General features: G+C 48.9%; 1 protein-coding gene across 1 annotated transcript; it reads right to left on the bottom strand.

Annotated features, from left to right (window-relative positions):
- Nucleotides 1-9,551: 9,551 nt before the first annotated feature.
- LOC125523863 (ACT domain-containing protein ACR8-like) lies at nucleotides 9,552-11,744 on the bottom strand. Its single transcript, XM_048688927.1, has 4 exons — nucleotides 11,389-11,744; nucleotides 11,107-11,289; nucleotides 10,371-11,018; nucleotides 9,552-10,277 (listed from the first exon to the last, which is right to left on the bottom strand). Exons 1-4 carry the CDS (start codon nucleotides 11,485-11,487, stop codon nucleotides 9,906-9,908), a joined length of 1,302 nt encoding a protein of 433 aa, XP_048544884.1. The 5' UTR covers nucleotides 11,488-11,744; the 3' UTR covers nucleotides 9,552-9,905.
- Nucleotides 11,745-14,172: the final 2,428 nt, after the last annotated feature.

The following is a 14,172-nucleotide window of genomic DNA, read 5'->3' on the forward strand; positions in this document are numbered from 1 at the left end:
TAGAGAGTGAAAAACTGTCAGACCTCTGGAATTTTGGACCAAAAATACAATAGAATAAAAAGCAATTTTCCAAAGTTCCAAAAAGCAACAGAGATTTTATTGAATTATTTCCAGAAAATATGAAGCCAGGTGCAAGAAGATGGGCTAGAGGGGACCCGCCAGGGTTCCACGCGGCCACCCCACTCGTGTGAGCCCTAGGGCACGCCACCAGGCCACCTAGCCCCTGGTGGCTCCTCTCCCATGCCGTATGGCCATAAGATTCTATTTACCCTAGAAAAAATCATAGAAAATCCTCAGGACTTTTCGCCCCCATCTGCATGGCGGAACCTAGGCGGAGCATTTTTGCTCTCCGGTGGAGCGATTATGTTGGGGAAAAGAAGGCTAAAGGGGAAAGAAGGCACATGGGCCTCTGAATTGGATGGTGGAGAATGATTTGAGTGAACCAACGATAGAAATTAGGTGTCAGTTTCATACTTTCCCCCAATAGCGTGCGCGACGCACATGCGATTGCGATTGGGCCGGTCCACAGGCAAGCACCGAGCGTAAAAAACCCCATTGTGACATCCCAATCCTCTACGCTTCCTACTAGCCACTAGGGCATATGTGTGTTCGTGACTAATTGCAGTGCCAATGTTTTAACAACTCAAGGCAGCGGGATGTTCAATATAGCACGCCTACTTACCGCACCATGCCCCATACCGCATAGATTTTTGAATTATTTTGAACACATTTTGCAAAACACGAACAAGTTTTGAAAAAACTAATGTGAACAAAATTTGGAATTCCAAAATAGTTTCAATAAACACGAACATAATTTGGAATTTTATAGATTTAAAAAATTTTGTGAGTAGTTTTATAAAAAGATGATGATGATTTTTAAACGTGATTTTTTTAAAAATGAAAACATATTTTGAGATTATTCGATCTTTTTGAAAATCATCATTTTTGGGGAAAAAAGTGAATGGGTTTTGAAATCCTGAATGTTTTTCAAAAGCATGAACAGAATATTGGAATTCCAAACATTGTTGCCATTTTCAAATAAAATTTGAAGATTAGACTCTTTTCAAACAAGTGAACAATTTTTCAAATTCCAAAGATTTTTTTAACCTGAAAAAATGAAATTACCAAACATTTTTTTGTAAAGAGTGAAATAGTCTTTCAAATTCTGAACAATTTTTTAAGATCAGATTTTTTTGAAAATTTCGAACGTATAGAAAAAGAAAAAAACGAAAAAATAGAAAACCAGGAAAACTATAAAAAGTAACCAAAAATGGAAAGTGGAAACAGAAAGCTTGGCGTACAGCCCAATTCGCTCCACTGCCTGTGCGTTGCCCATCGGTACAAACAAAGTGGCTTGTCTCAAAAAAAAAGGTAGCATCTTCGGAGCAGGCCTCAAGGGCCCACGTTTGACCTCTCCTGTCAGTCTGACTTTCCATTCCGTTACAACTGTTATACTGTTCATCTATGAGCCATGGCAGGGCCTCGGAGAGAATCGATGCAAGCAGCGGCGCCGCTGGCGCTGCAGGCGCTGATGCAGCCAAGCAGCAAGAACACAAGCAGTAGAGGACAAGTCATGCAGACCAAACATAGAGACAAAAGGCGTACCAACAAAAAAAGCCAAAAGGCTGCTGCCGGTCTCGATCGAGATGCTACCGGCCGTGCAGACGGCCTGGAGTTTCTGCTGGATGCAGATGCCCGTCTTGTTCTTACATGACTCCCATCTGATCACTGGTTCAGACGGAACTTAACTTATTTATCATGAGCCAAGAGAAAAGGTCCAGAAACAGACCCAGAGAGGAATCAAGTGGTGTTTGTTTAGCTTCCGGTGACCAAACGAACCGAGAACTCGTCATCCCAACATGGACAGGACATGGCATCATCGCCGGCATCTTCCTCAGAATGGTTAGTTGATATCTGCAGGCGGGAGCATGTGTGATTGGGGTTGTTAACTGGTGGTGGTTTGGACAAAGATGTCACGCTAATTTTTATTCGGAGCTAAGACGGATGGACTATGGAGTGGTACTGGTAGACCAACCTGAATGATCGCATGAGACATGCATGCTGGTCTCTCGGAAAGGCCAAAGACTAGCTTTTTGCCGTGTCAGCATTTGACTAATGGAATCTATCTATGCAACAACCTAGCTCAATTGCTGATCTCAGTTGGTGCTGCATTCTAGAAATGTGTTAAGAGCATCCCAAAGGACTCCCAAACCGCCTCCATGGACATTTTGGATCCCTCTAAACACACCTTAAAAATGGGGTGGATATGGGGTTGTCCGGACATGTCATCATGACAGACCCGACAAGCCGGCCCATCCGAAACTCATCTAAATCCCACCCTCCCCACGCGACATATCCTCTCTCGTCCATCCTTTCCCACGCCTATGCTATTTCACCCGCGTCGTCGTTCGTCTCTACCTGCATGAATCTTAAGTTGGCAAAATCTGTGGGGCTGCCCAAGGAGCCATTGCCAAACTCGAAGAGCCACCCCGATAAGGACCGGTGTGTCCGCCAGTGTGCCCTCAAGGCAGCCGAGCAGGCGGCAGCGGTGAAGGTGGTCCTCGGCTTGCGCGGGTGGACATGGCCACGTCCGTGCTCTTTGACGACTTTAGCATGGGTTTGCAACACTGGACCATCTCGGACGGCTTCAACTAGGATGTGGACACCGCCTTCGACTCCCTGCGCCTCTAAGAGACATGGACATCGACGGCAAACTCTCAGACGGACGCAGAAACCAACTCTTTGAGGATATGAGTGCATTTGGATTGAAGCTTACGCATGCCGACCCAAATAGTTGGTCGTTGACCAAGGGTAGACAACCCTTTGGATGGAGCCTAATATTTTGGCTCGCCCGGCCTGCATAGGTTGTGCTAGTTGATTTTCACACCAATAAGTTGGCGAGTTGTGGGCAGCTGAATGAGTCATCAATATTTTGGCGTGCCCACAATTGGTAAGGCTATCAGGGGCACCATCCAAACACACCCTATGTCTCCCCAACCCAGTTTCTTTTTTTACCCCATATGCATATGTAGGAGCAAAATTAGGATGCTAGGCTCATTGTGATGCATGTTTAGGATGGTTACATGATGGATATGAATATGATCAATAAGGGTCATGAACCTCTAAATTTTGACGTGGGCGACCAAAATTCGTCGATGTTCGATGTTGGGCTTTACTTGGATGTTCAAAGGGAGGACATCAAGGAGGAGAAGAAGGAGAAAGGATATAAGCTCTACTTGGATGTCCAAAGGGAGAGAATGGACTTCGAGAAGGAGAATGTGAGGGAGAGATTGATACTTTAGAGGGGGAGGATGGAAATCGAGAAGATCACATGGGAGCATATGGAGCTCAAGAAGACGATGGAGAGCATTGAGATTGAGGGGGGGAAGGCGAGGATCGCGAGGCTCCTCGAGAAGTCGAGGATCATGTTAGCCGACACTACCTCATGGATGACGATGCCGAGGAGTGGTTCACCAACATGCGCAAAGACATCAACACGCGCAAGAAAATCCTTTGATTCATCTGATTTATCGACTATATATGAATTGTTGAATTTTTTGTCGTGAATCATGCTTTAATTGTTGGGTTGTTTCAGGTGTTGATTGTTGAGTTGTTATGTCCAATATTATTGTTAAATGTATGGTGAAATACAATGAAAATATTAAAGAATGGCAAAAAATGGGGTAGACAAATGGGGAAGGGGGAAATGAGGACACCGTTGAGGAGCGGGCATATGGGACTTGACCCCTTGATGTCTGTGACAATTTACGAACATGTTTGTAGACATATGACAGGCCAAATTTGACCATCCTTGGATATGCTCTAAGGAGAAACTAAATTCAGTTAGTTGCACACGCTCTTCATAAGCAAGTTTCAACAAACAAAAAAATAACGAAATCGTTAGGCTTCTTGTAAAATATTTGCTCCCATATACTACATTATGTGTTGTGGCCAGCCAATGGCTCTTGTTATATATTTTTTTCACCAAATACCCTCCCTCATGAGTCCATATTCGTATTTTACAGGCCCGACACGAGCTAAGTCTGATGCTCTTAAGAGCGATAATAGAATACAAAATATATTCCAGAGGTATATATTGCATGCCATGATTAATTATTAAGGCATAAGCATTGGAAATGTAAGTTGTATTAGCAAATAAGGTCTTAATACGTAGTGTATATCTGATTATAGGATGCAAATAACAATTAATAAAGGTACATATACTTCAACTTAACAACTATTGGAAAAATATAGTGTGGTGAGGTACGTGGGAGCGCATGTCCTCCTGCCCTAACCAGTTGTGATAGTTGGCATCACCCTAGTCATCGCCTTCGTCACCGTGGTGATTGGTTGTCTAGCATTATATGTATATACTTCTACAAGCACCGCCCTCAGATGTCTATTACTATGGCGGGTCTGACAAAAGTCTCCTACACATACGGCTTCATCAGGGCTTGTTGCAGGTGAAGATTGTTCCATAAAATCCTATTCATAGTAGTGTGTGCTTCATAGTCCAACACAATCATCATAGGTGCTTACCTGAATGTGAATACGCAGTATTCTATTCCTGGAATGTTCTGGAACATTTTGAAGTGTGCTTTCAACTTGATTGATATTCTTGATAATATTCATGGCTTGTTTAATGTATGGCTTCAAAAATTTGCAAAAACCGAAAGACGCTTGATTTTGGTTGGTGCGTCGGCAGTTTTTTGGGCCATTTGGAGACTGAGGAATAGTACTTTTCTAGAATGACAAGATTAATGATCCATGTGTACATGTTAATATGATTGCGAGATAGTTGGATGATTGGGCTATTTTACAGAAAATAGGTAAATCAAGAGATGCTTAGATGGGGAGCTAAAATGTTTGAGTTGAATGCAAATAAGGCCTTCGGAGTGTTGCATGGCCAGCGGGTGCGAGTGAGCAAGATCATGCCAACATGAAGATGGCCCCTGTTGTGTCTTCGAATTTTCTACTAGTGCCCCCTAAAGGTTTTGGGGTGATTAGTGACAAAATAGTTAAGGGATTAATATGTTTGTGAGTATAGACAAGTGAAAGTCCATAGGATTTGGTTTAACACGAGAATAATGGCCCCTAAAAATTGTGAGGCCAGTGAATATTTTCAGATTGACTGTCTGTGGAACGATTAGCTCGCAACGTGAAGTGTGGTCAAGACTTTTGTTTTCTGGTTTCGTATTCTTCTATTTGAATCATAGAGCAAACCGTTCTATTAAGGGGGTCTAAGTGAAATCTGAGATTTAGGTCTTCAATGTATGCTCAATAAACCTATTTCTTCGAGTGAAAGATTTGGAAATCTCTTTGTGTGATTTTTTCCCTCTGAGTCCAAGATGATGATCTTCAGGACTCCAAAGAAGAAACACTCGCAGTTGAGTCAATTTGACTTGTTCCACAAATAAGTCGTTGGCTGTGTATGAATTCGACCCTTACACCATGTGTCATGTGTACAATGGGTGACTAGTGACTTGTTGGTCATTTCACACCTCGGGATTGCTCCCGACTATAAATGGCCACCCCACTTCAACCTCAGGTGGTTGGCTGCTCTGCGAGAGAATTGACAAGAGTTTGTTTGAGCAAACTATCCCCTGAAGAAGGAATCCTAAGAGAGGGAAAAACAGAGCCTAAAAACTGCTAAGTGATTGAGCATCACTGAAGAACTAGTCAAAACTTAACTTAACCTGCTACTCTTGTGGACTCTGCATCCACTTGACGGTTAGGTGTCGATTCTGAGGGACCAAGAGTTATTGTGGACACCTAAAGAACAAGTCGGTGAAAGTCTTGCAGATCTACCTCAAAGTTGTACCGTGGGTGATTGGGCGAAGTCTATGTCACTTTAGCTCAAAGATAATAGGATGAAGACTTTGTTTTCTGAGTTTAATCTTAGCCTCTCCAACCAGACGTGAAGTTGTACCAGTAACTCAAACTGTCGAACAAATCATGTCTTCATCAAGTTTACGTGTTCTACTTCTTCCATCTCAATTTACTTATGTAATTTTCATCTTTTTGAAGAACTTCTCCCCTTCTTTCTCTCTAATTGCTTCGAAGACGATTCTGAGTACTTTGTCATTCCAATGTGCATGCCATGTTTAGTTCGTGTGTATTGCTACTTAGATTTACCTCTGTTCAACTATATGTTTCTGTGAGTTATTTTCAGTTCAATTTAGTTCTTCTTCTATTTTGTTTTGTTATTATTCTATGTACTCTATTTTTCTTCGAAGAACCTGCTTTTTCAAAAATTGATGTACCTCACATTAACCCCCACCCCCGTGGTCCATATCAGATCCTACAGCTACCTAGGCTGAATGATGTTTGATAGATGCCTCATTTTAGTTAGTTGCCTGTTCGTTTTTTTTAAAGAAGGATGTACCCCCAGCCTCTGCATCTGGGCGATGCATGCAGCCATTTTATTAATTATTCACAAAGCCCTTATAAGGTAATACATCAGTAAGCCTGAAAGCCACCATCTTGGCAACACCCGTCGCTACTCATATCCCCGTGATGAAGGGGTGCCGAATGTCTGAGCCTAATACCAAACAGACATCGCACCAACACCTAACATCTAATGCCGGATGCCCCATCCAAGCCACAATACCAGGACTGTGTTACACACCGATCTGGTGCACTTTCAATGGGCACCACATGCGCACGCTGCAAGGGCCGTCACCTCCTTCATTCATCAATCCATCCTCAAATCAGATACTGATGCACCGACCTTGTCCGGTGTGATAGCCTGGCTTAATAGGGATGATAGACTACTCATATCAATAGGGAATTCGTTCTTTTTCGAAAGCCCATTCAGACAGAACTCCAAAGTTAAGTGTGCTCAGCTTGGAGTGGTTTTAGGATGAGTGACCGAAAGAGAAGTTGCTCTGGGGTGCGGACGAGTGAGGACAAAGTGCGCATAAAAGACTAGTATTGATCTGTGGGGCTAGTCTAGATCCTGCCAGGAGTAACGATCACCGGCGGGTGTGACCGGGGCGTTACAAGTTGGTATCAGAGCCGACCCTCGTGGTTACACGGATGTTTGCGGACAGGTGTGCGGTCATGTTTGTTCATGACGTTTGTGACCCGTCGTGGCACACAACATGGCACATGTACCGGACTGGATGCACAGACGTATGTGCCAAGAGGGAACGTTCATGTGGCTTGACGAGCACGTCGCTTCCTCTGAGTGAGGGTGTATGTGATAGCTTGGCTTAATAGGGATGATAGGCTACTCATATCAATAAGGAATTTCTTTTTTTCGGAAGCCCATTCGGACAGAACTTCAAAGTTAAACGTGCTCAGCTTGGAGTAATTTTAGGATGGGTGACCGACTGGGAAGTTGTTGCCTGGTGCGCACAAGTGAGGACAAAGTGCGCAGAAAAGATCTGCCGCCATCGATGTGTAGGATGAAGCACCGCTCCACCACCTACCGACACCCAACCACCAAGCCGCCCACATGTCTCCAAAGATGATGCCCCCACGGGGGTGATGATGAAGACGTCGTCATCATCCGATCCAGGAGGCCCCTCAACGCCTCCAACGAGGGCTGCAATGCCCACGGGTGCCACCGTCAATGGTAGCCTCCTCCATATCTGAGGTTTCCCACAGAAACAATGGAGCGAGGGACGCCCCTACCATCGCCTCCAACGAGGAAAATGACACCCACGGGCGCCGCTGGCGATGGTGGCATCCTCACCTACTTCAACAACTATGCCACCATCTCCTCCTCCACTTGATCCGCCGCTGGGAAGCCACCGCGAGGCAACACCCACAGACTAGATCCCTTTGGACCGACGATGAAGACAGACAAAGGTAGAGGAGGTCACATCACTACGTGATCGGCGCCATGGCCACACACACGTCCTCCCAAGGAGCCCGCTCAAGATCCACCATCACAGTCAAGCCTCCAAGTCGCGACAGAGGGATGCCCCGTCGCTGCCATCACCTCCCCGCACGGGCTTTGCCCAGCCGGGATCCGGCGGCAGCGGGAAAGGAGGCAGAGGGGAGGAGAGGCGGACGGGAGGGACCTGGAGGGGAGAGGAGGCAGACTAAAATTGGGGGAGAATTTCACTTCCCCGGGCTCTGCACCAACTAGGGATGCATATGGCCTTTTAAGTATGAGTACTATGATTTTTAATCTCGGTTACACACCGAGCCTAGTCCTCAATAATAAATGCGTGAGTATCGGGAAAGCATGGTCCTCAAGAAATATATAGGAACCTAAATTCGCCTCCGTGAAGATTTGAACCCAGGTGTTGGGTTTGTACATCTACTCCCCCAATTAGTTGAGTTAGGCTCACTCCCACAACCAGTTAGTTGCATGTTCGTAGCCTGGCATTTTAGCTTCTTTTTTTAAAGTCCATCTTGTGGATGCCCAAAACCTTGAGCTGGTCCTAGTTTAGATCATTTACTTCTATTTGGTTTCGTTTTGGTTAGTACTCTCTCGGTTCGGAATTATTTGTCTCGGATATAGATGTATCTAAAAATAAAATACGTCTAGATACATCCATTTCTGCGACGAGTAATTCCGAACAGAGGGAGTATTTGTATAGGACACTCTGGTTTCAGATAAATGAAATCAGAGAGGAAGCTCTCTTTATCGAAAAGGAAAAATGAAACTCTTCTGGTAGGTGAAATGCTAAACAGGAATCAGGTGGTGTTTGTTTAGTTTATATCCAAACTAACCACACACTTGTCATTCCAACGTGGCATCATCAACATCTTCCGCATCTTGGTTAGTCGACACTTGATTGGAGTTGTTAACTGGTGGTGGTTTGGACAAAGACGTCACGCTGATTCTTATCATGACCTGGAACTAGACTAACCTGAATGATTGCATGAGACATGCATGCCGGTCTCTGGGAACGGCCAAAGAGTACAGTAGCTCTTTGCAGTGTCAACATTTGACTAGTGGAATCAATCTATGCAAACAATCGCAGCTCCAATGCTAAACTCAGTTCGTCCTGTAATCAGGAGCAACCAAATTCAGTTAATTGTCCATGCTCTTCGGAAGGAGGATCCAGGAAGGAGCAGTTTTAACATGGTCCCTCTTACTGTTAGGCATATTAATCTGCTGCTAAATTCTTACTGATTGGTTCCTGTGTTTACCACATCCTATGCTTTGTCAAGATACACTCCTCGTTTATCACTCTAATATGGCCAGTAGTAGCTGGGCCATACTTTGATACTCTGCAATTTTGTGCATGTGTAGCTCTGCATCACTGCAATGGCAGCCTCCTACAAACGGAGTGCCATGAAAGGAAAAGGGGACAATGCAGGATACAGCTGCAATTACTGTCCCCGGACCCAAACCAAGCACCTTGTTTCTCCTGCAAGCAACACAAAATGATTAAACCAGCACAGCAACTCCACCACCATAATTGAAGAAAAGTGGCACTACGACACATTTGGTCTGAATCCTAGGTAACGGAGGGACCGTGAGATGCAGGATTGCAGGTGCAGCACATCATCAACAATGCAGAAAAGCAGTTACTACTAATCACACAGGGGCAGACAGACACGGCAGAAGGCAGGCAGACAGACAGGGAGAAGAGAAGCAAAGCCAACCGTCCCCAAAGAATTTCTTAGCTAAAGATGGAGGCAACAACAGCGAGGTACAGAGAACAAATCATCATGAATGGCACCCACTACACACCGGCACTAGTACTACTACTGCTAAATAGCAACATCTAATCGTAATCGAATTCCGACACTTATGTACATGTCTGCAACTGGTCTACTGCTAAGGTTCCATCATCCTGCTTCTTCCTGATCCCGGCCCTCATTTTGCTTTCCTGGATCTTCCTCAGCCACTGTACAAGCGATGACTGTGGAATGGACGTTGAACCAAGCAGGGTGCTCAGACGAGCAGAGCCTGGCTTGATCGTTATCTGGTTTCTGCCTCATGAGCAGGATTTGATCAGGCCCAGGTTGTAGAGATTCCTCTTCACAAGGTTGCCGAGGTAGAACAGCCCGATGCCGGCGCCGTTGCGGTCGTCCCGGTCGTCCTGCCCGCGGGCCTTCTGGTAGAGCTGCGGCCGGTGCTCCTCGACGACAAGGCAGTCCACGCCAACCTTCTCCCTCACGGCTTCAATGACGTTCTGCTGGACGGCCTGGCCGGCGGTGGTGCCGGTGACATAGAACACGTTGGTGGCCATGTCGCCCTTGGTTGAAACCTCAGCCTGCGCCACGAGCAGTCCGTTTTCCCGGAACGTCCTGGTGACGTCCGACAGCAGCCCCGGCCGGTCTGGCGTGCACAGCTCCAGCCTCACTCCCTGGAAATTCAGAAATCAAGACACATTAGCATCCATGAATGGGAAAGATTTTGGAAGTTTGGTACCATAGTACAAAATTGGCGTGGAAAGTACCTCAAATGATCGCCGTTCTATGGCGTCTTGCAGGCATTGGCTCACTCGCTGCATCTCGGCCTCGGAGCGGATGGGGCTCCCGTCGGCGTGACGGATGTAGAACTCCTGCCTCGCCTGGCCGGCGTTGGTGTCGATGGTGCCGTGGAAGACGAGGTAGTCCATGTCGGTGAGCGTGCACACGACGTCGTACAGCAGCTTGGGGCGGTCTGGGCACTGAACGGTGACCACAGAGTACCCGCGCTCGGCCCAGCTCTCCACAGACACCCAGGGAGTTGGGAACGCGCGCTCCTGGTCGCGGCTGGCGTACATGAGCTGGTGGAGGCGCCGGTCGGCGTGCGCGATGGAGCCAGCGGGGACCGCAGCCACGGCGCCGCCGCTGGCCTCCGAGTCCCCGCGAAGGAGGGGGGCGAGGCGGGCCTCGATGCGCTCCACACTGGCGGCGCACACATCCTCGTCCCGCAGGTACACGAGGCAGGCGAGGCGGCCGCGGTGCGACCACGCCCTGGCATCCACGACGCTGCAGCTCATGTCGGCCAGCACGGCGAACACCTCGGAGATGAGCCCCGTGCGGTCGGCGCCCGTCAGCTCAAGGACCGTTAGCCCCTCGAGCGCCGCCGGCTTCGACGGCCCGTTCCAGGTCCCGATAGACTGCAGCCAAATCAAGGAGAAATCGAATAAGAAATGCTGCCCCTTTCTTGCTCCGGCGAGGCCAGGAAAGAGAGAAAGTTTCTCCTACCTGCTGGATGTAGGTGATGACGCTGTCGTCGGTGAGCTTGCGGCCGAGGCGGTCGGTGACATGGAAGACATCCATGAACCACCTGCCGTCGGAGGAGATGTAGGCCTTGTTGATGGACAGGTCGAGGTCCGCGAGCACCTGGACCGCCTCGAGCAGGACGCCTCTCTTCCTCGCGCTGTCGACCTGCAACAGTCACCACAGGAAAATGAGAACCCCATCCAGGCATCCAACCAAGAACCCGCCGGAGAGCGGACGGAGGACCTCGACGGAACGGACACACACCTGGACGAGCGTGGCGGTGGGGCAGACGGCATTGTCGATGACGACCTTGGGGGTGTCCATCCTGATGACCAGCTTCTCGTACTCGTTGAGCCACTCCATCTCTGCTGCAGCCTGCCTAAGGGACTCCCCACACCGCAGCGCTGCCTCTTCCTCTTCTTGGCCGGGGACTTGCGCTCTCAAAGCAAAGTGCTCCGCAGAACCAAAGGGCGGTCCGGCTGGTATATAAGCGAGCGAGGGGAGCGAGGTCGGGGACGAAGGGCGCGAGGGGTGGAGTGGAGGAGCTTGGGGGGTATCGCCCGCGGTTTGGAGGCTTCTTCTTCTTCCCCTTGGCTGTTGTCGCTCGCTGGTTCGAATTGGAATGCGGGGAACTGGAATTGGGGGCGATGTTTATGTAACGGGACGAGCCGGGGTCCGTCGGTGGGCCCGGGGCCACATGGATGGACGCAGGAGCGGCTCATGGGAGCCAGCCGGGTCGCCACGTGGAGGCATTCCTTCTCTTGCTTGCAAATTCCTTTTGAGTCCCGCTTAACCAAACGGCAGTTTTTACTAATATTTTGGTGTTCTGCTTACGCTCCTATAGAAGGAGTAGTAATAAAAATATGAACAGCCTCGACCACAATTATATTTGCGCATGACATTTTAACAGTTTTCTAAGTGAATGGAGTAAAAATATCACATGATGCGTCACGATCCTGTAACTAAAATTTGACCGTCGGTCACATTCTTGTTCCTGGAGAAGTACAGCCAGTGGCGAGTTTTTCCTTGTGGCCCGAAGACGTCAAGAGGGTGATATACCGAGGCTGCTCAACATAGAGCCATCGTTTCAGTTTAATACTGTAGTACTCCACAATGCACACAAGTATCTCTTCTTTGACAACTCTAAAGAAAAAATATATTTTGTTTGGAGAAACAGGTTAACGAGAGCACACCAAATGGTTAAGATAGCGATGGATTGTGCGGTATTGCACAATACGCAAAAAAAAAAAACGATTCTCGCGAAAAAAAAACGAAACAGCAGGGTGGAATTTCTCTGTACGGCACGGGGGCTGGTGGGCGGGCCCGGCCCAGAGGGGAGCCGTCCCTGTGCCTGGGTGGCGGGCCCGGTTCGGCTGCCGCGCGCTTTTGTGTCGTCGTTACGGACGCTGTCATCTCGCTGTTGCCACTTGTATCACCAAACCCCGTCTCGTCCCGCCCAAACTAACCCCGTCTCGTCCCGCCCAAACTTAAATGACCCGACTGCCCCTGCCTCCAACACAAAGGAAGGCAGAAGAACGAAGGGGCCTGATCGTCATTTCGCGCGTGCAGCCGGCGGGCACTGGGTGTCGCGTTGCTGTCCCGTCCTTGCCGCCCGAGGCCGCACGCCACGAAACATGGTCCGTATCCTTTGGTGCCTCCGATGATCCGATCGCTTTTTTCCTTGGACTTTACCACGGCCCATCTGCCCATTTCTACCAGTACTGGTAACTAATCGGACGTGAAAATTCATCGGGCGTTGTATGTTTTGCCTGCACCCAGTGGCGTGCTGCTACTTACGGTAACGAATGTCTTGTTTTCCTTGGAGCAAAGGCTTTGTTTCGTCGATCTTGTTGCCATGCAAGGGACGGTGACACGGACAAAGCCCGGCGGGCGGGCGTGGGTCCGTCCAATTTTGGAGCTCTGGACTGACCGGCTCCACATAAAATACGTACATGCGCGGCCTACCACGCACACAAAAATGATACTTTACTGTCGGATATTCTCGACGCCCCTGCTGGCTTAAGCAGCCATGTCACAGCCTCACGGCACCAATCTTGAGCTAATCCTGAGCGCCCATCGGATGATGCAGATCGACATGCACGCACGAATGTACATACTACGTACGGTAGGAGTAGTTAATGGATCCAAGGCGTCGCGCATACATGCGCCGTGATGGCCATTAATGGCACGCGCGCGAGAGAGAGATGGAAAGATCACCGAGCGTGAGTTGAGATGAATGTCCACCGGGTATCATCATGTGATCGCGGAGGAAAACGGCGACCCGCATTAATGGCTACGGCCCGTGGCAACTCCCCGATTAATTCGACCGTTCCCGCGCAACCAGCGTCGTGGGGCAGTAGTATTTGCAGTCGGCAAGTACAGGCCCATGGGCCACCACGACGCGGCCATCACGCCGCCACGGCAATGCCATGCCACCATCGCCATCATACAGCCGTACCAAATCACATGAAAACATGGTTAACGTACCAGAGACGCATGAACGGTGATGGTCAGCTGGTGCTGCCCGTTACGATTAACTAACCACGCGCGCACGAACCAAGCATGAACCTGGCCGCTGGCGAGCCGCGGGGGCGATTGGTTACCGAAAAACAAATCAGTGCTGCACGAGCTAAGCCCTAGCTGGAGGGAGATACGGTTTGATTTGTCACCAATTCGTGCGTACAGCGGCCGACAGGGCTCGCAAGGCTAGCGGCGCGAATCCAGGGACGACCTCTCCTCCACTTCCACTGCCACGCACGTACTACGACGACGACGTGCGCCGCACCCACGCACGCACGCCACCGCGCGTCGCGCCGGGCAGACTACTCACTGCTCATTGGCAAGGCGTCGCCGGTCACTATGACAAGGCGTCGCCGAGGACGTGCGGGGTGGTGCACCGGCTGCGGCTCCGGCCTCTGCCCCGACCAAACTGATGCCCTCGTCCCGGAGTGGCAAGTCAAACCTGAGCTTTACTGGCTTTCAAGGGACACCGACTCTAACAACTGATTTAGTCCTATTTTTCGAGCTTGCACCAATTCACGGCTAGGT

The sequence above is a fragment of the Triticum urartu genome, chromosome 7 (assembly GCF_003073215.2).
Source record: "Triticum urartu cultivar G1812 chromosome 7, Tu2.1, whole genome shotgun sequence".
In the NCBI taxonomy this organism is placed as follows: domain Eukaryota; kingdom Viridiplantae; phylum Streptophyta; class Magnoliopsida; order Poales; family Poaceae; genus Triticum; species Triticum urartu.

Bases quoted from the DNA above. Each gene is read 5' to 3' on its own strand.
- LOC125523863 (XM_048688927.1), bottom strand. From the start codon at position 11,487: ATGGAGTGGCTCAACGAGTACGAGAAGCTGGTCATCAGGATGGACACC. The intron at 11,019-11,106 runs GTAGGAGAAACT...ATTTGGCTGCAG, and splicing joins TCATCACCTACATCCAGCAG to TCTATCGGGACCTGGAACGG. The intron at 10,278-10,370 runs GTACTTTCCACG...CTGAATTTCCAG, and splicing joins TAGAACGGCGATCATTTGAG to GGAGTGAGGCTGGAGCTGTG.